Below are 26,239 nucleotides of genomic sequence, written 5' to 3'. Positions count from 1 at the left end.
AGTTAGTTTTTGTTTGCTTTTATGGAGAGGCAAACTTCTGGATGTTCTTACTTTGCCATTTTTGCTGGCATCACCACCATCAAGTTTTTAATGGAAGGTCAAGGGCAGAGATTCTGCGGTACCCATGATGTGAAGGAACCATCATGTAAGATTTCTAATAGTGATATGGATCATTTCTCTTTACTTGGTCAAGAGCAAATTGCTTTAGCTTTGCTCTTATTTACCTTAGGAAAAAAATGTAATATTTCAGTGATTTGGCATGATATGAGCAGCAAAATCATTTTTTATTCTTTATTTCAGGGACTTTAATATAAAATGGTCTTTGAATTTAAATTCTGTTGTTGAGAAGAAAGAATTGGGAGAAACTCTTGAGATTTTTGTTGTTGTTGTTAGAGGGTCCTGCCTTGAATAGTATTGTGAAAGACTGCTCTTATTAAGTGGTATTAAAACAATGCCTGTTTTCTTCTTGTTTACATTTTCAGGGTACCTTTGATGATTACTTGGAGTTATTCCTGCAGTTTGGTTATGTGAGCCTTTTCTCCTGTGTTTACCCACTGGCAGCTGCCTTCGCTGTGCTAAATAATCTCACCGAAGTTAATTCAGATGCCTTAAAAATGTGCAGAGTCTTCAAACGTCCGTTCTCAGAACCCTCAGCCAGTATTGGTGTATGGCAGGTAATTATTTGAGAAAAAATTATTTTTAAAAAAAAAAAATGAAGCATTGTGATTTTAAATAAAAGCTCTTTGGAGAGTTCTGGAAAAGTACCATCCAAAAATAGAATCTAATCCATGTTATGGAACTTTCTACTCAACAATGATAGAATATATTTTCTTTTCAAGTGTTTATAGAACATGCAATAATATGGACCATCTCCGGGGGCATAAAACAAACTTCAAAATTTTTAAGAATTGAGCACAATGTGCTTTCTGACCATGATGGAACCAAACTGAAAATCAGTAACAGAAAGATGATAGGAAAATCACCAAACACTTAAAAACTAAACAACACATTTGTAAATAATCATGGGTGAAAGAGAAAGTGTGAAGTGTGAGAATTGTCTCTTCTTTCTTATTAGTCTTGTTAGAGGTTTGACAATTGTATTGATCTTTTCCAAGGAAGAACTCTTTGTTTCATTGATCTCTGTTATTTTACTGCTTTCAGTTTCATTGATTTGTATTCTTATCTTTATTATTTCCTTCTTTCTGATTCTTTTGTGTTTATTTTGTTCTTTGTTTCTTGTTTCTTGAGTAGGAGCTTAGACTATTGATTTGAGATTTTTCCTCTTTTCTGGTATATGCCTTTAGTTCTACAGATTTCTTTGTTAGCACTCCTTGTATCCCCAAAAGTTTGATATGCTGTGTTTTCATTTTCAATCAGTTCTTTGTATCTTTTGGCTACATATCATCTTGAATGAAATAGACCAGTTTCTCCAAAAGTACAAACTACCACAACTCACTCAATGTGAAATAGGTAGTTTGAGTATCCTCAGAATTACAAGGAAATGGAATATGCAATTAAAAATTCCCAAAAAAGAAATATCCTGGCCCAAATGGTTTTACTGGCAAATTCTAACATTTAAAGTGAAATTAACATCAATTTTACATAATTTGTCCCAGAAAACAGAGGAGGAAGGAATACTTTCCAATTCATTCTGTGAAGTTAGTATGGTAGTAAATCAGGACAGAGAATGAAAGAAGATAACAGACTAATATCTGTTGTGAATAAATACACAGAACAGCTTTCAGTTTGGTTTAGTCACTCAGTTGTGTCCGACTCTTTGCGACCACATGGACTGCAGCACGCCAGGCTTCCCTGTCCATCACCCTCCAGGAGCCTACTCAAACTCATGTCCATCGCGTCAAGTGATGCCATCCAACCATTTCATCCTCTGTCGTCCCCTTCTCCTCTCGCCTTCAATCTTTCCCAGCATCAGGGTCTTTTCTAGTGAGTCAGCTCTTCGCATCAGATGGCCAGAGTATTGGAGTTTCAGCTTTAGCATCAGTCCTTCGAATGAATATTCAAGACTGATTTCCTTTAAGATAGATTGGTTGAATCTCCTTGCTATCCAAGGGACTCTCAAGAGTCTTCTCCAGCACCACAGTTCAAAACCATCAGTTCTTTGGTGCTCAGCTTTCTTTATAGTCCAACTCTCACATCCATACGTGACTGGAAAAACCACGGCTTTGACTAGACGGACCTTTGTTGGCAAAGTAATGTCTCTGCTTTTTAATATGCTGTCTAGATTGATCATAGCTTTTCTTCCAAAGAGAAGTGTCTTTTAGTTTCATGGCTACAGTCACCATCTGCAGTGATTTTGGAGCCAAAGAAAAAAAAAATAAAGTTTCTCACTGTTTCCATTGTTTCCCCATCTATTTGCCATGAAGTGATGGGACTGGATGCCTTGATCTTAATTTTCTGAATGTTGAATTTTAAGCCAAGTTTCACACTCTCTTCTTTCACTTTCATCAAGAGGCCCTTTCTTTGCTTTCTGCCATAAGGGTGGTGTCATCTGCATATCTGAGGTTATGATATTTCTCCCAGCAGTTTTGATTCCAGCTTGTGCTTTTACCAGCCCAGTATTTCTCATGATGTACTCTGCACATAAGTTAAATAAGCAGGGTGACAACATGCAGTCTTGATGTACTCCTTTCCCAATTTGGAACCAGTCTGTTGTTCCATGTTCAGTTCTAACTGTTGCTTCTTGACCTGCATACAGATTTCTCAGGAGGCAGGTCAGGTGGTCTGGTATTCCCATCTCTTTAAGAACAGCTTAATAATATCTTAACTAATAAGATTTAGCAATATATGAGGAGAATTATATACCATGACAAGTAGAATTTTGTCCAGGAATGCAAGCTCTGGTTCTGTATTCAAAATCTACCAGTGTAGTCTACCATATTAATATTCCAAAGGAAAAAATATCTCATGATTGTATCAGTCAGTATATATAAAGCATTTGGCAACATCCAACACTCATTCATTTTTAAATCTCTCAGAAACATAGGAATAGAAGGATACTGCTTCAACTTAATAAGGAACATCTATTTCATAAAACTTAAAGCTAACAGCCATACTTGCTAGTGAAAGATTGAATGCTTTCTAAGATTAGGAACAATACAAGAATGTCCACTGTCACTACTTTTATTGACTGTTGTTCTAGAAATTCTAACTAGCCTCCTCAGGCCAATTATGTCTCCAATTTACCCACCCACTGACCACATGTACATGAGGAATCCCAGTCAAGGTCAGCTAGACCAAAAAAATTCCCTAGATAAGCATAGTCTAAATTGTCCACCTGCAGAATAATGAACTAAAGAAATGATTGTTGTTTTTAAGTTAGAGTCTGGGATGATTTGTTACACAGCAATACCTGACTAATATAGGAAGACTCAATATCCTAAATGTATCAGTTCTCCTTTAATTTAAAAATAAATTAATCTACAAATTAGCTTATAAATGTAGCACTATCCCCATGGAAGTTTTTCTTTTAATTAGGTAAACTTACTGTCAAGTTCACAGGGAAAAAGAAATGAAGTAGAATAGCAGGAAAACTGTAAGGAAGGGCAGGGACACGCCTTCCTACATATTAAAATGTGTTACATAACCTCAGTCGTTAGAGTAGAGTGGTGCTGGTGCATTATTAGACAGATCAATGGAACAAAGGGTCCAGAAATTCAATATGTGATATAGGTGAAATCTGGTAAATGGAGAAAATCATCAACTGTCTGCTGATAGTATTGGGGTAATTAAATCTCCAAAGGAGGGGGTAAGGGAGTTGGTTCTTCAAAAGTTAAGAGGGAAACAAAGGCAAGACACAGAAGGAGAGAAAATATTCACAGCACATACGTCTGCCAGAGAACTTGTGTGTCAGATTATGTGAAGGACTCTTACAACTCAGTAATAAGACAATTAAATAAAAACATGGACAAGATTTGAAGAAATGCTTCACCAAAGAATATATGCAAATGGTCAATGAACTCAAGGAAAGATTTAGAATTAGCTACCGGGGAAATGCACAAGAAAACCACAGTGAGATCGCACTATATACCTGTTTTAAAATAAAGACTAATGGTGCCAACTGTTGGCAGTAATGTGTAGGACCTGGAGCTCTCATACATTACCAATAAAAATGTGAGTGGTTCCTTTGCAAAGCTAAATTGCAGTGTGTGGGGAAAAAAAAATTCAACATATACCTACCATACCCCAGCATCTCTGTTCTTAGAAATCCAGGGGAAAGAACATATCCCTGCAAAGACTGCACAGGAGTGTCCATGTAACTTTATTCAGAACAGTCCAAGACTGGAAACAACCCCATTTGCCAAACAACCCACTAGGTAAGTGGGTAAAAAAAAATGATATATTCATACAGTGGAGCACTACTCAGCAATAAAAAGAAGAAGAAATTATTGATAACATATAATATGGATCAACCTCAGAATCATGTTGAGTGAAAGAAGGAGACATAAAAGCATATATGCTGTGTGAATCTAACTATATAAAACTCTGGAAAAACAAACTAATATATAGTGACAAAAAAAATAGATCAAAGCCTGCTTGGAGCCAGGTATAGAGGGAGGGGTGGATTGCAAAGCATTGTGAGGAATCTTTGGGGGAAAATGGAAATGTCCTGTTTGTGATAGTGGTTTCCCAGGTGAGCATAGCTTAATAAAGTATATACCATAAATGAGTGCAATTTATTCTATGTAAATTATAACTCATGATAAGTGATATTTAAAAATCGAAAAGTTTGGATAGGAATGTATTAAAAATGCAGGAAGTCAGACACTGTCCTGTGCTGCCGATGGGAAGGCGAACTGGTCAGCCCTGGGGAGTTCAGCTTGGTACTGTCTCTCAGAATAACGAATACAGTAGCACCTTTGACTCAACTATTCCACTTTCAGTAGGAATTTATCCTACTTCCACACTTCTTAAAGGATGTGTTTGCAAAGTTTCTAAATGTAGCATTGTTTGTAGTAATAACCAATAAGGAAATGATTAAATAAACCTTGGTACATTCATGTGATAAAATACTTAAGCAGTTGTGACTTAAGTCTTAAGTTGTGACTTAAGAATGATGATCTCCACCAGCCCAGGTTGGATGCATGAGACAAGTGCTCGGGCCTGGTGCACTGGGAAGACCCAGAGGGATCGGGTAGAGAGGGAGGTGGGGGGGGGATCAGGATGGGGAATACATGTAAATCCATGGCTGATTCATGTCAAGGTATGACAAAAACCACTACAATATTGTAAAGTAATTAGCCTCCAACTAATAAAAATAAATGGAAAAAAAAACTAAAAAAAAAAAAAAGAATGATGATCTCTGTGTCCTGACACAAATAACTTCCACAGCATTTTAAGTGACCAAAGCAAGGGACTTGACAATGTGTATTATGCTGAAAGGAGAATTTGTATATGTGCAAGTTTGCTTATATTTGTTTGCAAACAAAGTGTCTGGAAAGTTATATAAGAAATTAATGATAGTGGTTGTCTTGTGGAAAGAACAGAAACTGACATGGGGGAGAAAGGGGACAAGGAGACTCTTCCCTGTACACTGGTAACATTTGATTTTTGATTGAATTTATAATAATTAAATAAATAGAAATTTAAAGCTAGTTTAAGAGAATGTACAGTCCTACGTAGATTTGTTATAAAGAAAGCTGTCAAAAAATAATAAGATTACACAAAGGATTTTTTAAAATACAAGATGGTAGATAATCTTCATGGGACAAGATGTTATTAAGTTGAGCTTCAATCATGTTTTGTTTTGCTTCTGTATTTCTAGTGGTAACTGCATTTCTTAGAATTAGTAAGTTCTTAAGTAGTGATCACCAAGTGCTGTGCCCACGAAAAAGAAAGAAGAGAACAGTGGTCACAACATTTCCCCAGTCCACGCTCAGGAATGTGCACTGGTCTCCTCGTGGGACCCTGGATCAGAGGTCTCAGTAGGTCTCAGTGGGGCCTGGTATCTGTGTTTTTCTCAAGTTCTGCAGGTGATTTGGTAAATGCCACTAGAAAGAGATCATTGTAACTGGTGCCTTGGGTATGGCTGAACCAGATGTGACGTGTGGTCTGTTACGTAGGACAGTTTCACAAAATGAATTCTATTTAAAGTCATCTTTGTTTTTGAATATAAAACATTCTCTCTGATTGCACTGCTTTAGTTTCCCTTTAGATATGCATAGAGTCAAGTAACTTTAATAGTGTATTTTTCTTGGATGTGTTCCAAATTCAGGGCCCTGGCCACCTCCAGTTGGAAAGATAGAACATATTGTTTGAGATAGACAAGCTTAAAGTATCTGAAACACCTTCTAACAGTATGGCTTTTTTGAGCTAAATAAAATCATGGCATTATAGAGAAAAAGTTTTACATGTTCTTGGAATGTTTAGAACTAAGGAAAGACTTTTTCTTTGACTTTAAATAATATGAAAAAGAAGGAGGCAATACAGATTCAGTCATTGTGGTTTTTGAGCTTCCCAGGTGGCGCTGTGGTAAAGAATCTGCCTGCCAATGCAGGAGGCATGGGTTTGATCCCTGGGCCAGGAATATCCCCTGGAGAAGGAAATGGCAACCCTCTTCAGTATTCTTGCCAGGAAAATTTCCAAAGGCAGAGGAACCTGGCGTGCTACAGTCCATGGGGTCTCAAAGAGTCGGACACGACTGAGCACACACGCAATTGTGATTTTTCATTTCACATTTTTTTTCTTTCAGTTGGCTTTTGAAACGATGAGTGTTATATCTGTGGTCACCAACTGTGCTCTGATTGGAATGTCACCACAAGTGAATGCACTCTTCCCAGAGTCAAAGACAGACCTCATTTTGATCGTAGTAGCCGTGGAGGTAAGTGAACATCTAAATCTATTTTATATAGTCTCTATGTCAGATGCCTATATTTTTCTAAGGCAGTGATGTCTCTGCCTGTCAGTGATGGGGAGTTCAGTGACTTGCATTAACTAGTTAGAAGGCAAAGCAGTTCAGGTAATGGGAACACACGAGGACCCAGGCTGTGCATTCCTGGTTGTTGTCTCCGTACAGAACAGTCACCATGGTACAAACGGGACTGTTACTTTTCCATCCATTGCGCTGCTGTGTCTAGTGCTGAGGAGATAAATCCTATTTGAAATAGAATTCTGTGGACTTAATGTTTTTTTTTTTTTAGTCAGTTTTAGGGAATCTTTAACTTCTACTTTCTTAAGCAAATAAATCCTAAGAAATGCTTTTTGATCATGGCTTGTTTAAAGTCTCATTTGCAGCAGGTATGGGATTCATCATAAAACACTCTAAAACTCCAAGATGTAAAGAATAGGAAGACTCATAATATCACATACAAAGTATAAGTTGGCTGTCTGTGTATTTCCTTGATATTTAACTTGTTTATCATATTTCTGAATACAGATTACTGTACATCTTAAAAATGAAGCTCTAATCAATAAAAAATGGAAGAATTTGCAGGAATTTTCTTGTTGTGATTATAGTTGTCAAGGATACTGTGATCTTTCATTTTTAGATACTAAAAAAAATAGAATAGTAGTAAAAGTTTGTCAAAGCAGAGCTTAGTAGGATCACAGAGCAGTGATTCAGGACTTAGGGCTAACCCTAAGAAATGAAATTATGAACTTGTACATTTCTGGCAGTAGAAGAAAGAGATTCTGCTTTGTTCTGTTTGCTCTTTTAGCATGTTTGATAGGAATCTTGTTCATGATAGAAGTTGTGTGTAGAGTAGGCATTTTGGAGAAGGATTTTAGACAGCAGCAAGTAGGAAGAGAAAGAATGTTTTGCAGATAAAAGTAAGCCTGTTTTGAATTTTGTTGGTTGAACAGGATTTTGGAGAGCTATTTGCAAGGTGACTTACCACCTGTGGCAGTTAAAGACCAAGACAGAGGTCCCTTAGATGGAATGGCCAACTGACCAGGCTCACAGGGCATCTTCTTGATTTAAGACATGGCCCTTAACTCTGCAGATCTTGGAGGTTGTCTTTGTCAGCATGTCAGGAGCTAATAATTAGGAGCTTTCAGCTTTGGGGCTGGCTTTCACTTAAAAATCATGAGACTCACAAGGAACTGACCAGAATACCAGGTAGTTAATTTGCCATAAGGAGACTTTTCCAATGCTTATAACAGTTCGTGTTCAAGTAGAAGTGGAACTGGTTATTAGACGGTTTCTTAGTGAATTTAGAGCCAGAGCAAGAGGAGTGTAATAGTCTTAAGAGATGCAGAAAACCTAAAAATCATTCCTCCCCTCAAACAGCGCAGAGCTCTGTCTGAGCTGGGTCTCGGTGCCCATCATCAGCTTCTAAGCAGTGATGGATGATTTCAGCACTTCCCACTTCTTGATTTTGCTGTTACTTTTTCTAGACTCCTGGCTGGCCCAGCCTTCCTATATATTCCTGTTCATTAGGCCAGTGTTTTCTTCTGTATCAGTGATCTCTTAGTCAGGTATCAGGAACTGATCTCTTAATCAGTTTTAACAGAAACTTTGTTGTTGTCCTGAGGTTCTAACCCTCATGCCTCCTCTTACCATTTTAGTCTCTTCTTGTAGTATTCAAGCAACTATTTTACTATCATTATCTAAACTGGTTCTTTAGAGTACAACAGATAAAAGCCTCGATTAAAAACTCCTGTGAGGAAAAACCTTAAGTTTTCTATAGGAAACTTATTATTCTTTAATTGTGACTTTAATTTTTACTTTGTTATGTTTTTAAGCCTTTTATTTTGAAATAATTATAATTCAAAGGAAGTTGGAAAGATAGTACAGAGGTCCCATGCACCCTTCACCCAGTTCGCCCCAGTGGTTACCACTTACGTAACTATAACATGGTTTCAAAACCGAGACCTTGACACTGGTATAGTGTGTGTGTGTAGTTGTCATCTTATCACATGTATTGATTCATTAAACCCCTACAGTCAAGATATGTACGTTTCCATCATCACAAAGGTCTCCCTCCTCCCACCCCCTTATAGTCACACATGGTTTTCTGGTCCCTCAGTTCACCTCTCTGAGCATCAGCGGTCATGAATCTCTTCTCCATCTCTATAATTTTATCATTTTGAGAGTGTTATATGAATGGCAACCTACAGTCTGTAAACTTTTCTTTGGTAACTTGTTATGTAGTAAATTGTGTCTCCCCCAAAGGTCTGTTGAATACCTGAGCCCCAGCACCTCAGAATGTGACGTTATTTGGAATGGAGTTGTTATAGCTCTAAGTAGTTCCAGTGAGGTCATATTGGAGTAGAGGACACACTTATCCAGTATGACCATTGTCCTTACAAGAAGAGAAGAGACAGAGAAAGCCAGGGGAGGATGCCCTGTGATGAGGGAGACAGAGATGGAAGTGCTTTAGCTCCAGGTCACGGAACCCCAAGGATTGCTATCAACTACCAGATCCCAGGCAGCACCAAGGGATGAGTCCCCCATCCAGGTTTCAGAGGGAACAGGACCCAAGAAGCCATGACTTCAGACTCCTTGTCTCCAGATTATGAGACAATAAATTTCTGTTGTTTATTTTATTTTTTTATGAGTTGGAGGCTAGTTTCTGTTGTTTAAACCACCCAGTTCCTGATACTTTGGCGTGGCAGGCCTAGAAAACTAACACAATAACCTTTCTGTTTGAAGAACTTCCTTTAACCAATGCTAGCAACAAATTCTCTTAGCTTTTCTTTATCTGATCACTTTTCTCCCGCCTCTCTCATTCCTGAAGGATAGTTTCATAAGGTATGGTATTCGTGGATTACAATTCTTTTCTTTCAGCACTTGAAAAATATTCTGGCACTTCCTTCCATCTGGTTTAGATGAGGAATTTGCTTTCATTCAGACTGATGGTAGGTACTGTTGCACTTTTCCTCTGGTTGCTTTCAAAGTTCTTTCTTTATTTTTAGTTTTCCCAAATTGAGTTATAGTGGGTCTTGGTGTGGATTGATTTAGTTGTTTGGGGATTACTTCACTTCTTAGATCTATTTAGGCTTATTCTTTCACCAAATTTGCAGAAATTTCAGGCCTTATTTCTTCAGATACTCTTTATTCTTCCTTTTCTCCATCTGGGATTGATGATCTGAATGTTGGGTTTGTTTCTTTATTTTTTTGTATTTTCCTACAGATCGCTAAGGTTCTGTTCAGCTTTTTTTTTTTTTTTTTTTTTTTTGGCCTGTTTTCTCTCTGAGGTTCAGTTTGGGAGAGTTCTATTCATATTCCTCAACTTCACTGATTGTTTCCTCTGTCATATCCACTGTACTGTTGACCCCATCCACTGAGTTTTTAAAATTTTCTGTGATTATATTTTTCAGTTCTAAAAGTTCCCTTTAGTTCTATGTTATAACATCTGGGTTTTGTTTGTTTTGCTGAGATTTTGTTTTCCCATTTGTTTCAAGAGGATTTGTACTTGATTGTTGAAACTTTTTTTTACAATGACTTGTATTCGCTCAGGCTGCTCTAACAAAATTCTAGAGACTGGGTGGCCTAAATAAGACATATCTTTCTCACAGTTCTGATGTCTGGAAGTCCAAAATCAAGGCGCTGGTAGATTTTGTGCTTGTAAGAGCCTTCTTGGCCTGCTGAGAGCTGCCTTCTTACTGACCTTCAGGACCTCGTCTCAACCCTCCTGTGCACCACTGGCTTCATGAGAACAGAATGATGTCTGCTCTTCTATCTCAGAAAGTAGGCTACTCCCTAGAGTAGTGCCTAAAACACTATAGGGATGCGGTTCAGTGTTTCAGTGACTGTTGAATTAATGGAGTTTTAAAAAGGAAGCTGGGAATTTCAGTGTTTATTGAAAAAGGGAAAATGGATATTTTTGGATAGATTTATTTTCAGTATTAGTTATGTATCTGTATTTGTTAATGTATAACATTTTCTGAGTCCTGCCTGTACAACACAAAAGGGTGGCCAGTGCTCATCCTTTTCACTCCTTAATTAAATTATACTCAGTATTGAGTGTGGCTTCCCCGGTGGCACTAGTGGGAAAGAACCTGCCTGCCAGTGCAGGAGATGTAAGAGACGTGGGTTTGATTGGGAAGGTCCCCTGGAGGAGGAAGTGGCAACTCACTCCAGTATTCTTGCTTGGAAAAATCCCATGGACAGAGGAGCCTGGTGGGCTACAGTCCACGGGATCACAAAGAGGTGGACACGACTGAGCGCTAACTCTATGTATATTTCACTGAATCTGGTGCTAAGAGGAGACAAAGCCATCTTTGTATTTTTGTCTTCAGGGATTCTGCTCCTTCTGTTCTGTCTTTTTTCACTGAAGTATAGTTGATTTACAATGTTGTGAAGAATTCTGCTTCTTAATGTAGTCAAGAAGAAATGGATATCTAATACCACACTGTACACACCCACAGATATCTTTAGTTTAGTACATTTACCAGAGATGCAGCTGGGCAGGAGCACGTGCCAAATGAATGGTCCGTGGAGCAGAAACCCATGAATTTCTTTCAAAGACAGCAGACCCTTTCCTGTCTTTTTCCTTTGGTGAGCTCTTGGGGCCTCTGTAGCCTGTTTTGAAAAGTCCTGGATGTGACTTCACTCTGATTTCCCAGAGCAGTTTGAAAAGCACCTTCCTCCATGCTGGTGGAGACATCTCACTCAGAATTCTGACCCTATTTTAATCTACTCTGAGGATGTCAGTTAGGTGTTCCTGGTGACCTGAAGCATAGGAGACAGAAGCACAGCCATGGGCTCATTTAGAGTCAGTCATGACATAGAAGAAAGGTGTTTAAAATTAATCCACATAGGCCAAAATACCAGCAGTGTTTTAGGCTGTTTTGTTTCTTCTACGTTTATACCTCTAAATAAGAAGTATTTCCTTTGGTCGCCAAGGCTAACTTCCTATAAGAGAAGAATGATTGTTTTTGGTGTGCTTGTTTTTACGAGGATATAACTGTAATGTTACCAATATTTACTAATATGGAGATCATTACTAATGTGGCAATCACCCAGAATAAGTCAAAGGGCCAGGAGGTGTGAGGAGGTTGTAATAGATAAATGTGTACTGCTCTTTCACTTTCTTTTTCTTTTATTGTAGTAAAGCATAAATAACATAAATTTACCATTTTAACCTCTTCTAAATTTTTTAGTTGTATTAATAAACAAACACATTGTGTGAAATTTACCTTCTTAACCATTTTTAAGTGTATGGTTCTGTGGCATGAAGTTCCTTGATATTGTTAAGCAGTCATCACCACCGTCCATCTCCAGAACTTTTTCACCTTCCCCAACTGAAGTGCTATACCCATTAAATACCAACTCCACATTCTCCCCTCCTCTAGCCTGTAGTAACCTCTTGAAAACTGATATAGGTAGAATCATAAAATATTTATCCTCTGACTTATTTATCTTAGCATAATGTCTTCAAGGTTCATTTATGTTATGAATTTCATTTCTTTTTAAGATTGAAAATGCTATTCATATATGCCTATATATCACATTTTATTTATCTCTTGATCCATCAATGGAAAGACACACTACCCCTTTCACCTTTTGTGTGTTGTGAATAATGCTGCTACAAACATGGGCGTTCAGATATCTGTTTGATCTGTGCTTTCACTTCTTTTGTGTATATAGCCAGAGAGTTGCTGCTGGATTACGTGGTAATTCTAGGTTTAATTTTTTGAGGAACCTCTTGTCATAACCTCTGCTATACCATTTATCATAGCAGCTGCATCATTTATATTCCCACTAGCAATGCACAGGGTTCCAGTTTCTTCATATCCTTGACAACACTGATATTTTCTGGTTTTTTGATAAGTCACCCTAATGGTGTGTGGTAGTTGAGCATCTTTTCATGTGCTTATTGGCATTTGTATATCTTTTTCAGGGAAAATGTCTATTCAAGTCCTTTGCCCATTTTTTAATTGTGGTGTTGATTTTTCAGTTGTAGGAATCCTTTATATATTCTAGATGTCAGTCTCCTATTAGATATATGATTTGCAGATACTTTGTCCCATGCTGTGGGTTGCCTTTTCACTTGATTGATACTATCCTTTGATACACAGAAGTCCAACTTACCTATTTTTTTTCTTTTTTTTTTTCTTTTGCTTTTGGTGTCATATCCAGGAATTCATTACCAACTCTAATGTCATGATGCTTTTGCTCTATGTTGTCTTCTAGGAGTTTAATAGTTTTAGATATTAAGTCCAGATCTTTGACTTAATTTTTGTATAACTAAATTTGTATATGAAAAGGGTCCAGATTCATTCTTTTGCATTTGATTATCTAGTTGGGAAAACTAGATCAACAATCATTTGTTGAAAAGACTGTCTTTTCCCCCAGTGAATGGTCTTGGCACCCTTGTCAAAAATCATTGGACCATATATGTGAGGGTTTATTTCTTTGCTCTTTATGCCATTGGTCTATATATCTGTCTTTTTTCTTTAAGCCACTTTATTGTGGTATGATTGACATACAAAAAGCTGTGTATATTTGATGAATACAGCTTGGTGAGTTTGGAAACAAGTAATGGCTCTCTCTATGCCAGTGCCACACTGCTTTGATTACTATAACTTTGTAGTTAACGTTTGAAGTCAGAAAATAGGAAACTGCCCAACTTTGTTCTTCTTTTTCAAGATTGTTTTGACTATTTGGGTGTGCATTTGCTTTAAAATGCTTTTAGTAACCATAGCTACTTATTTTCTGATGTTTTAAAACTATTGCTCAAAAGCTGGGTTATATTGGCACAGATTGGTATTGAAATAAGTCCTCTTCTTCTGCCACAATATCGTATTTGAAGGTTTACTTGTTTTTATTTTATTTACTTTCATTGAGTGGACCTAGCTTTGGTTTCTAAATTGAGAATTTTAGGGAATTCCCTAGTGGTCGAGTGGTTAGGACTCCGTGTTTTACTGATGAGGGTGCAGGTTCAGTCCCTGGTTGGGGATCTAAGATTCCCCCAAACTGCGTGGGATCCATGTGTGGCCAAAAAATGAAATTTCAAATAATAGAGAAATTTTGTGTGTCAGAACAAAATCAAGCTCAGAGAAAGTGTTAGAAGTAACCAAAAAAATTGAGTACATTAACTAATTTTATTTCAGTGTTGCTGAGACCTGAGCTGAATGCCATCTGGTCTTGTAATGAATCCAAAAAGTGGAAAGTTTACAAATAAATTAGAAAATGTAAGTTTTTGGTTTCTTACCATATATATTAAAAAAAATCATACTGAAATTCTAAATTCAGAATATTATGAAAAGTCCATCAAAAGAATTGATGGATCAAATTAATATTTCTAAGATTTCTCTCTTTGATTGCAAATGTTTTCCAAATTCAAATCTTAAAATCATATTTTATTTCCTATTTTTCCCATAGTTTAGGTGAAATGTTACTATTGAGTTAAATATTTAAAAAGATATTTTGTTAGTAGTATATTAAATAAACAACATGGTGTACTTTTATATATACACTCATGGCCCATGAAAAAGTAGAAATTTCACTAATCTCAAAAGGCTATAATAAATAGGCCATGTGAGTGAAAAAAGTGAAGTAGCTCAGTCATGTCCGACTCTTTGCGACCCCGTGGACTGTAGCCTACCAGGCTCCTTCCTCCATGGGATTTTCCAGGCAAGAATACTGGAGTGGGTTGCCATTTCCTTCTCTAGGGGATCTTCCTGACCCAGGGTTCAAACTCCGGTCTCCCGCATTGCAGGCAGACGCTTTAACCTCTGAGCCATGTATATGTAAAGTGGTTTCTTATATAATTTTTAACATCTTCATGGAAAAAAGAAATTTAAGAAATTTTAAAGGTTTTTTCCTCCAAATTAAGTAACATTTAAATAGATTTATGTGATTAGAATCTGTTAACAAAACAAAGATGTAGAAAATGCAACAATTTAATATAGTTGATATTGAGAGTTAGTGTTCTCATAATTAAATTGTGGATTAATTGGTCATTTCAGCATCTTTTCTGGTTCACATTTTCAAAGCCAGGAAACTTTAAATTTTATTTAGGCTTTTGACTCTTCAGAGTTTTTCAAAATACTTAATTTATTTATTTAGCTGTACTAGGTCTTAGTTGTGAGGCATGTGGGATCTAGTTCCCTGACAAATGATCAAACACAGGCCCCCTGCATTGGGAATGCAGAATCTTAGCCTCTGGACTACTAGGGATGTCTTGGATTTAAAAAAAATCCCATGTTTCTTTCTTTTTTTTTTAAACTCGAGTGAATGTGCAATGGTAAAATTGAATAAAAAACAAAAATAATTTTCATTTTATGCTGGTAGCTGTGTCGTTACAACGTTTGTGTATTTACTGCCATCTAGTGTTCTAAAAAGTCGTGACACTTTCATTTGTATAATAGTTGCAGAAATTTATTACAGAGAATAGCCTACTAATATATGAAACTATATAATGGAATCATATAAAAATACCATTTTCTAGGTTAAAATAGTCAAATAGTGGGAACTTCATCAAGTTCATCCCACGGGATTAAATTAGTACCTAAATAGTTTCTCTTAAATAATCATCATTATCCTCACTTCTGAGACAAATTTAGCTCACTTTTTATTGAAGGATCACTGTTTTAAATGCAGAATTATACAAAGATCTCCATTTCCTAAAAGATAGAAGTGGCTGAAATTCCTTTAAATATCAAATGTTTGATAATCTTTTATTTTAGTGTTAAATGCACTCACAGTTTTCTTTTAATTCTTAACTTGGCAAGATGCTTAAAACATCTTGAATGCTAACAATTCACCTACTAAGTGCTGTTCTTTTTCTAGGGAGAAAGTGAATCAACTTTTCACCTACAAATTACACTGCATTTCTTTTTTAAAAAACTTTTTCTCTATATTGGAGTATAGCCAGTTAACAATGTTGTGATAGTTTCAGGTTAGAAATTACACTGCATTTCTGATGGTTAGGTTCTCGTGACCAGCAAGCCAGTCTGCACCATGCATGTTTAATTGATAGTTTTTTAAAGATCAGTTTATTGCAGTTTCTTCGTCATCGTCTTTTTTTTTTTTTTAAAGAATTTAAGTTAGGTCATTTTTTTTCTAGTGCAGGCAGGAGGAGAAGGGGGTGACAGAGGATGAGATGGTTGGATAGCATCACTGACTTAGTGGACATGAGTTTGAGCAAACTCCGGGAGATAGTGGACAGGGAAGCCTGGCATGCTGCAGTCCATGGGACACAACTTAGTGACTAAACAACAACTAAGGAAACAGGGTTGATTCTCATCTCTTTGTAATGACTAAAGGTGTCTGCTGAGAGTGAACTGAACCTTTAGGATTCTTATGCCCTGACTCAAGGCTTTATTTTCCTATTTAAAAAAAAATAGTTTGAAACTTAAAGAAAAGGTGCAAACATAGTACAGTTAATTCCTGTGTATCCCTTTATTAGGGGTTACTAATTTGGAACATTTTGCCATATGTGTGCTTGCTCTCTCTGTCTCTTGACTGATTTACATCTGTATCTACTGATACACAGAGGTATTTCACACTATGGAGATTCTCTTTCTGCACTGCCTTTTAATGCATTGTTGCCCTGGGCCAGTCACGTGGTCTCGTAAGCTCATCTCCTTGACTGCCTGAGGCCAGTGCAGCATCCTCCCCAGGAATGCTGTGAGGAGTAGAGTAAGAAATGAAATGTGTGTATCCCTGATCAGAAGCGTCTGGCACGGAGCAGGTACTGAACATAATGCAGGTCTTGTTATCACCTTTTCAAGACAGGATATTGTGCATGTGAAATGCCAGACACAGAGCTGGGCACCTGGTCAAGGCTCAGGGGATATGAACTGCAGCTCTAACCATCTCTGCAATAGCAGAGTAAAACTTCTGTTATCTTTATCAGGTCTTAATTGCTGCATGCAGGATCTTCATTCTGTCATGCAGCATCTTTCTTTGCAGCCCTCAGACTTCCTAGTTGAAGCACCCTAGCTCAGTAGTGGGGGCACATGGGCTTAGTTGTTCATTTGGGCTTTTAGTTCTTCAACCAGAGCTCGAACCCACGTCCTCTGCATTGTAAGGCAGATTCTTATCCATGGGCCACCAGAGAAGTCCCTAACATCAACTTTTTAATGAAAGATTTTGCTGTACATTTGGGAAATACACTAACAAAATCCCAGGGCAAAATATTAAAATTATACTATTTATAAGAAAAGATGAACTGACTTTTCTGTATGGTACAGTGGTTAAGAACATAGGCTCTGGATTCAAATCCTGCCTCCAGTTTGACAAGTTATGTGTTTTTGAATGAATTTGAACAATTCAGTACAATTGTTATGCTGACAAATGAATAAATGCATTGGTGTGCTTACCACAGTGCTTGGCAAGATTAAGTGTTCATATTTGTTAGTTGTTATTGTTGTCTCAGAGGAAAATACCTGTTCCCATAACAGTCTCTTCACCTGGATGAAAAGTCTGGTTAAATTCTGGAATTTCAGTTTAAAAACTTGCTTAGGAAGGAACTCGCAACTAACTCTTCATCTGATCTCCACTTGCCAGTGTCAGAGCATGTGTTGGGCTCCCGGGAAGGTAAAGGTTTTTGACCTTTGGGTTAGAGTCCTTTGGGATGGAATTATTGAGCTGGGTGTTTTCCTTCTTCCTTTTGCTTCATATAATTGTGGTAATTTTCTGGTCTTTTAATGTACTGTCCCCCTCTTCAGTATTATCCAAATGAAACATTGCTCTGTGTTCTCTTAACAGTGTGGGAATAATTAAAGACAGTCAAGGTAAATTCTTTCATTGGATATATAATTATTGGGTGCTTATAATATGGCAGGCATTATCAAGGTGGATCAAATGGTAAAGAATCTGCCTGCAATATGGGAGACCCAGGTTCGATCCCTAGGTCAGGAAGATCTCCTGGTGAAGGGAGTGGCTACCCATTCCAGTATTCTTGCCTGGAGAATTCCATGGAGAGAGGAGCCTGGTGGGCTGCAGTCCATGGGATCGCAAAGAGTCGGACACGACTAAGTGACTAACACATACTCACATACCAAGATATAGTCCTGGCTTTAGAAATGCTCACAGATAGAATCCTCCAAGAGCTAAATCACAGTGCAGTAAGTAGAAAGCCACTTTCCTAACCTCCCCCATGTGAACCAGCTCTTCCCATCCCCTCCTGACAGTCCTCCCACTGGCATAGACTCTCCCAGCCTGCTGGTGGGGGTCCATGGGGAGGATGTCCACTCACTGAGGGAAGTACTCACCACGAGGCCTTTAGTTCCCAAGTCTGTTTATGTGTGGTATTCTTGCAACTATGATTGGCATAAATTAATTAAATGGAATGAAAACTGACGAAATCTGTGTGCTAAAATAGAAAGAGCCATCATTTTCATGAAAACCTTTGGAAAGACTCCATGAAGACAAATGATTATCAGATTGGATAAAGATGAGTCAATTATAAAAGATTAGGGAAAATCATAAAAATATGGGCAGCTTCCAGATTCTGTTTTCATACTGCTTCACAAGTGTCTTAAAATTTTCACTCTTCTTGAAAGAAAACAAACTTGGGAATCTTTGACATTGTCTCATGGGTGTTATTTATGCCTAGAAGACCACGACAAACTCCATCACTGGATCCTACTCAAAGAAAAGGCCTTGGCTCCACATTAAAAGATTTGCAAATAAATGTACATTTAAATGTTTGCTGAAATATAGCATTAAAGGTTGGCATTTTTAATAGGTCCTTATTTTGACTAACTTTTTGTATTAGCTGTGGAATTCTGACCTAGGTGAACCGCCTAAAAGAGCTTCTGTCCTTGGGGAGTATGGGATTCGGGGCCTGGCCCTTAAATTTGTCAATTAATGGGAAATATTTGTTTTGTTGTTGAAGGACCCAGTGCCCTCCAAATTGAATGTTAGTACATAATCCGTTTAAATATGACTTTGTTGTGTCCAGTGTTTGTAAATTGCTTTGCATTCTTTTAAGATATTAACACTGGTAACCTAACCTGTTTCTTACCCTAGGAAATTTAGGAAAAGGCAGTTCTCACACCTCTGAAAGAGATCAATTTTTACTCAGAATGGAGCTGTTTTCAGAAAAAGAATTTTTGTAAGGATTAATAATTAGAAAACTCGACAGTTTCTGTACTCTTTTAAGTCATAATTTCAAAGTCTAGCTACATTATTTTCTTTAAAGTGAAATTGGAAAATACCCTGTATATTCAAATGCAAATACTCCATATATCCACAGATAAAGAAAATGACTTGGGTTACTCATCTTTGAGAAGTGTCACTCTGGTCCCCTCCGAGTGCTTTCAGAGCCTCCTGTCAATTACCTGTTCCCTCAGGTGTCTCCTATTACATCCCAGCCTGTGCTCCCCACCCTCAGCCATAGACCTGCTCAGCTCATTGGCTTCCTCTTGGCTTTATCTGCCAACTGCCTCTTTACATGACAGCAGACTTCCCTTTCAGATACATAAGCCAATTCAGAGTCAAGCCTGCCTCCTTTCTCTGCTTTTCTGTTTTATTCTTTGGAGAATGGGGAGATAAGAAAGCATTTGGGCTTTTCCCACCCCCGCCAAGATGGGCGGCAAGTTGTGCTTCAGAAAATTGAAAGTAGATTTTAAGAGTGTAAGAAATCTCCACTCTTTATAGTACCAGATGGGATGTTGAGAAGAGCCAATCCAAGGGGAGTTCATTTGGGGAGGCCTTGTATGGCAGGGGACCTCTATGAAGGAAGAGTGGGACACTGGGGCAGCTCCTGAGGCAGGAGTGACAGGGGAGTGGTGCGGTCGCAGGCCATGTGGGTTTGCGTGGAGTGAAGAGCATGATTTGGGGGCTGAGGGGTCATGGGTGGAGCAGTGGATGGAGGGCTCAGCGCTCATGAGGAAAATTTCACATTGCATGTACATTTCATTACAAATTGGTCCCCTTTCACATGCTCAGAGGCAGAACCACAAGAGTCGTTTCCCCTCATTAATGTCAACCCTACCTGGCCATTCCCAATGATACCTGAAAATGAATAGGTTGAGAATTGAACTTACCATATCTCTGCTCCTTTCCTTCTGAGGGGGTAGCTGCTTCATGGAAGTATGAAGTGGGTGAAGTGGGTTCGTGCCTCAGAAGCCTGGCCTTGTGGATGTAGACAGCTTTGGCTGTCCTCCAGTCTGGACCACACCCACACCCTCCTCTCTCTCTGCAGCCTCCAGGTTTCTCTGATCTTTCCGCAAAGGTCCAAAGACGAGCTGGAGTCTGCCACATCCTCTTTCCATTTTCCTCCAACCCACCTGGATTTTTTGGTTCCTGTGGTCCTGTTGGTTAGGCCCCAGCACTTTATGCTTGCATCCTGGTAGTTAATTTCTTCTGTCAGGAACAGGAAGGTGTCGGAATAGTTGTTCGTAAGGACCCGATCTTCAAGCTTTCTGCCTGTGCTTTCATATGAGTTACTGTTTGACTTCCATTTAACCTGCTGTTTCTGGTCTACACTGAAAGTATTGATACATAGAAGAGAAAGCACGCTCCTGCTCTGAAAAGAGACTTCTACCCACAGGCAGAGCACTTAAGTCGTCATTTTTGATGTTTATCTTCTTGCTTTTTCCCTCAATGAAAATAGTGCCTTGACATTCATGTTTCTCAGCATCTGTTGTTGGTTAGCTGCTAACCTGTATCCAACTCTTTTGCTACCCCATGGACTGTAGCTTGCCAGGCTTCTCTGTCCATGGGATTTCCCAAGTAGGAATACTGGAGTAGGTTGCCATTTCCTCCTCCAAGGGATCTTCCCACCCAGCAATCACATCCACATCTCCTGCATTGCAGGCATATTCTCTACCACTAAGCCACCAGGGGAGTTCTTCTAAGCATCCAAACCCTAGTCATCCCTTTTCTTTAGAAAAGTTTTCCCATGTGAGCAGTACTCAAACCCAAAATGTCGTGTTAGTCCTCTAGGTCAAATCTCACTTCAGGAAACCCTTCACTTTTTTTTTTTTGCACTGGAATTCTGTATTAAAGATTGAACCAGGCTTGAATATCATTTTTTTTAGTGTCATAGAAATTGATATATTAATTGGATTTGGTGAAATGATACCAATTTTACCGGTTCCTGATTTCTGTAGTTATTTTGATATGTTGTGATGTTGTTTTATATCGCTGTTACTTCTGTTTTCCTCCTCCCTTCCTTCCTTGGGTCTGTAGCCTAAAAGATTCAGAGGGGCTTTAGTGTCTTTTGTAGCTCCCCCAAGGGGCCATGTGGTAAAGACTGATTAAATTAGACACTCTGTGAGACTGTTTTTACAGACTCCAAGGTGCTTATAAATGTAAGAGGTTAATATTACCACTGTAATTTCTTCCTAGTTAATAAAATGTGTTCCCAATCCCATATAACATTTATGTTATAAATGTTACTAAAAATGGACTATTTACAAAGATGGTTAAGAAACATGAAAGGAAGGGAAAGAAAGATTTTGAATGTTGATGACCTTGCAAGAAAATGTCTTTTTACCTTACATATTTTAAAAACTCTTCTATCCCAGCTGAAAAAATGTAAATACTATGTTTTACATGCACATATTCATATATACATATGTATGCGTGCACACACACGTGTGTATGTAATTCTTTAAAATAAGATACAACAATTGGCAGCCTAAAGATCAAGTTTCTCCCCTGGCATCTTGAGCGCAGGGTGGAGGGTGAGCTGCAGAACAGAGAGATATGATTATCCCTGTGCTGATGTCAGTGGGCCCCGGCCAGAACCATTTCTACATGTGCATGAAGGTTGTAGCACTCGCATTATCCTTTCTACTTCAGCACTTCAGAGGAAAACTGATTGGTTACCACCTGTGCTAATAATTAAGTCCATGATATGGTCATTGGTGCACAAGGAACTCAAGTTGAGGGAGTGTTTCACATCAGAAAGGTGATGGGATTGGAGCAGAAAGAATAAAGTTTATTAGTAGTCTTTCACAGTCAGTTGTAGAAAAGGAACCAGAGGGAAAAAGAGCAGCTTTCATTTGGGTCAGCGCGGTTCTTCCACGGAGGGCTCAGGAAGGACAGAGGAGCAGGACCGTGGGAGAGCTCCTTGCATTGTCTTCCCTGTGTGGTTAAATTTGTCACATAGATTTTTGCAATATGCACCCTGTCTCAATTCGAACATGAAAATTTACTGAGGGTGATTGTCAGGGATTAGAAGTGAGATGTGTATTTGACTACAGAGGTATATAGCACAAGGGGCATTTTTGGGAGTGATGGAATTGTTCTTTATCCTGATCATAATCATAATCAGATTAAGGGTCTCACAGCTCATTGCATTTGTTAAAACTTAAAGAGCTGTCCCCCCAAATGAGTGATTTTTACTCTACATATATTAGAAAGATAAAACTTAAAATGTATGAAAATATTGAAAAATATGCTTTGGGAAACCTTTTGTCTGTGGCTCAGAATATGTTTACTCAACCCAGTCCCCTACAAGATGAAAGAAATCTTTTTTTTTTCCAAAATTAAGAATGAAACAACCTAATACCAGTTAATCTAAAATTTGATTTTACCTATCAAGTGGCTCTCTTCAAACTCCAAATGACATTTTATAGCTGAATTTTTAGAGACAGTGCAATAATAATAAAAAGGATGAGAAAAGTAGGCTTCTTTGGCTTTTCCTTTTTGAGCCCTCATAACTTTCTATCAGCATAAAAGGAGCCGCTCACCTTGAGTATTGTTTTGCTTGTGAGAGGAAATTAAGGAGGTGAGCCACAGCTCTCAGACTTTGGAGAATTCACTGGTCATGCCAAGAACACAAAGAGTTAACTGTCTTTATATTTTATTGTATTCAGACTCTTTTCTACATGGAGGTCATGTACAGAAATGCAAATAATTGTGTGGAAAGTGATATGCACTGCTGTTAAGCCTTTTAGAGGCATAAGATACCCTTCATGTGCTTCTGGAATCAGCAGGATTCTGGGACAAATAGGAAGCAGCACAGTGGGAATGGTTTAGTGAGGGATCAAGATCAATGTTAGTTGAATCACTAAAAACCATCAAGTTAGCATTTGGTAGTTTTTAAATAAGTAATTTCAAACTAAAAACATTTTAAACAACTTGGAATATTAAATTTACTCCTGAGTTTAGTTTTTCTGGGGACTTTTATTTAAAAAGCCTGTAAAATATTCTGAGCCAAGAGGCTGTTTAAAGATTTAGCCTGTAGAATAGTTTTTAAAATATAAAATACTAAATAGCATGTGACTATGATCCAGTTGAAAGCTGATTGATCAGTTAGGTAACAGATATTTATTGAGTGCTTATCTTGTCGTTTTTACGCTTTAAAGTAAAGTTCAGTGACTTTTTATGACTAGGGTGCCAAGCCCTGTTTGTTTATTCTTTTGGGAGAAAGAAAAGGTTTATAATCTAAAGTCTTTGGGAAGAAACTTTGTCAAGCCTTTGTCAACTGATATCATAGTTGTTAATTCACACATTAGCTGAAACAAATGGTATTGGGTTTTCAGAATTTTTCTGTTGCTTTGGTCCGTGTATCACTAAGACTCCCTCTCCTTTGTACTCATCGTAGTTTACAGTGATAATACTCCATGTGGTACTCACACTGGGCTGGTCTGAGAACTGTGGGTTAGTAGTTTGCAGAAAGATAGATAGGAGCTCATACCAAAATGTAAATCGGCAGGCTGCTCCTTCCTTGAAAGTGTCTAGCTATGGAAAAACTGTCAGTCGAGTTCTAAGTGTGCTGTTGACAGTTGATTTGCCTTCTGGAGCAAGTCCTTCTCTCCTTGTGGACTAGAAACAGTGCCCTGACCTGTTTTGGTTTGCAGCATGGCAGTTGAATACTTCATTCTTTCCTTTCTAAGAGTCATTGGATTCGAGTAATGTTCGTGCTTCTGAGGAGGAACAGTGCCTGTTTTGTTGTTCCCATTTTTGACTCTGGAGCTCTGGTGTTCCAGAGTCCTGCTCTGTTGCTGTCCATCTCCAGGTGGATCCTGGAACAGTGGGGAGGGGTGGAGGACTGTCCTGCAGAGAGGTCACCTCCGTCGTTTGGCTCTGCATGTTGAAATTGTCTGGAGGGTTGTCTGGGTTAGGGGATTATACTCTTTATAGAGACAGTGCTGTTTATGAGCTCAGCTGCATTGTTCTGTTGCGTGCGTGCACGCGTGCGCACACACACACAGAAGTGAGCAAGTGAGCAGAATTTTTAAAACAGCAGAAGGTATTCAGTTGGGCATTGCTACCTTTGAGAGAAAGAACCAGCTCCAAGCATTCCTTCTACACTCTTTTTATTTGTATAACTTAAAAAAATTTTTTTTTGAATTCTTATTAATGAGTCAAATTACCTATTATATTTTGATTTATAAGGAAATAAAACAATACTACTTATATTATTAGATTGTTGTTGTTTAGTTGCTCAGTTGCTTAGTTGCTAACCCTGTGGACTGTAGCCCACCAGGCTCCTCTGTCCACAGTATTTCCCAGGCAAAAATACTGGAGTGGGTTGCTGTTTCCTTCTCCATATTTGTATAACTTCTAATCAATTTTTTGGAGAAGTCGTTTTCTCTCATATGCATCTTTTGTTTGGACAGTGGTAGCTGGGCTCATCTCCCATGTGGCTTGATAACAGACAGTATCTATCGATATAGTTTAACTTCTGTTAGCTGGCAGTGTGGAAACTACAAAGCCATTTTCTTACAGAAGTAATTATCTTTATTTAAAATTGTTGGTGTTTATTCTTTGAATAGAAATGCATTTATAAGATTCAGAACGTGTAAGGTCAAAAGCACAGTGAAAAAAAATCCTTGTATCTCTTTCTCCCAATCCACAAATTCTCTTTCATGGGGGCAGCCAGAGTGGTAGGTTTCTATATAGGCTTCGAGGAATATTTAATATTCAGATAAACAAATTGTATGTAAGAATAAGGATTCATAAGTAGAAGTTAATGAGTTTGTTTTACACCTAGTTTAGTACAAATAAGAATGCTATTGTATTTAAAAATTTTTTTGGGTAAAGGAGTGCATATGTAAGAGGACAGCCAATGTTACTGAACTTTAGAATTCATGATTTGAATGGTATTTTACAAAGCAGTGTTGACCTTTTCAGGATAGTAGAAATCCTTGCCTCAAGAGGACATGACAGGCTGAAGGACCATGACTGACGTGCTTGTTATTTCAGGTTCAAATCAGTTTCACCTACAGTTGAGGGAGAGCAAAAGCTGATTATTAATAACAAATATTTTGACCTGCTTTTTGCCAAGGATAGTGCCAGGATTGGATTGGGGCCAAAGCAAAGGAGCAGTCTATGTGGTTTGTGCATTTTTTATCATTTTAAAAATAAGAATGAATTTCAAATAGATCATTGTGCAACTATGAGAAAAAAATCAGTATAATTCAACAAAAATGCACTAGATTAGGAAGTTTTTGAGGGTTTTTCTTTCTTTAAATAAGCTTCATGACTTTGAAACAAATGTGAGATAGGTATACTCTTTGACCTAGAAATCCTACTTCAAATAATTTTTCCTCAGGAGAGAGTGTTTGAGAGTGGGGTGACGCAGAGCCTCGGTGATCCAGTTCTTGGGATGAACTCACCTTAACCTTCTGGTTTTTCAGCCCCCTTTTCAGCCTCATTTTCTACTGTGTTCCTCTTTCTTCCTCACCCCTACTATTCCTCAGCTTTCTTCTACCTCTCATTTCTTACTTGCCTCCTCTGGAATGTATTGCCACCCCTTTTCTGCTAGCATCCCCCTATTTCAGGCCTCTTCCTTGTTCATCTCTTCTCCACCTGTTTCTCTGAGGTCTTGAGCTGAGTGTTGGGGCTGGGAGCAAGCAGAGGTGTAATAAACCCCTTCTTGATGAGGCTCCGTTTTAGCCACAGGCCACAAAGATAGAGAATGTCTGTCTATTGTGGAACAAGGATCACAGAGTTCCTAATCCGAGAGCAATGCCTCTAGAGCAGGGCATATACATTTTGTGAATTCTCTTCATGAGGACTAAAAAAGGACCTGAACACATGTAAACCTTTCTTCATCACTGTGTTTTTTGGGTCAGGGATTCCCAGATGTTTCAGAGAGATTGTTTTGTTTTATTCTTTTGTGGGGGAGAAAACATGAAAATAATGTGAATTAAATTAATTTCGCTTTGTGTGACTATGTAGATAAAGCTTGAGGGATTTCTGAGGGTGGTGGAACCCTGGTTATGGTGGTGGTTTACATAAATCCATGCACGTGTTAAAATTCATGAAACTGTATGCTAAAAAAGTCAATTTTATTATATGGCATAAAAGTAAAATTTAAAAACAAAATAACTTTGTTTAAAGAATTTTATATATTCTTGCAAGTAGAGATATAACCGTGGATGTCATTAATTAAGTAATCAGTTTTATACAGGATGAACT

The 26,239-nt window shown here is 38.1% G+C and overlaps 1 protein-coding gene across 6 annotated transcripts in view; it reads left to right on the top strand.

The window, feature by feature from the left end:
* ANO10 (anoctamin 10) overlaps positions 1-26,239 on the top strand; it is a 260,256-nt gene that overhangs the window by 96,397 nt on the left and 137,620 nt on the right. For 5 of the 6 annotated variants that reach the window (XR_006337438.1, XM_043885560.1, XM_043885559.1 and 2 more), the window contains 2 exons: positions 483-674; positions 6,710-6,838. Coding sequence is in view for 5 of the 6 variants with exons in the window: in XM_043885560.1 (XP_043741495.1) it covers positions 483-674; positions 6,710-6,838 (321 nt within the window). In the remaining variant the exon portion in view is untranslated. Of the gene's footprint in view, positions 1-482; positions 675-6,709; positions 6,839-10,476; positions 10,618-26,239 lie in introns of those variants that run through there. The other variant, XM_043885561.1, reaches the window with a different exon arrangement.

The sequence above is a fragment of the Cervus elaphus genome, chromosome 24 (genome assembly GCF_910594005.1).
Source record: "Cervus elaphus chromosome 24, mCerEla1.1, whole genome shotgun sequence".
Classification (NCBI taxonomy): domain Eukaryota; kingdom Metazoa; phylum Chordata; class Mammalia; order Artiodactyla; family Cervidae; genus Cervus; species Cervus elaphus.
This window is presented reverse-complemented; position numbering and strand designations above follow the sequence as displayed.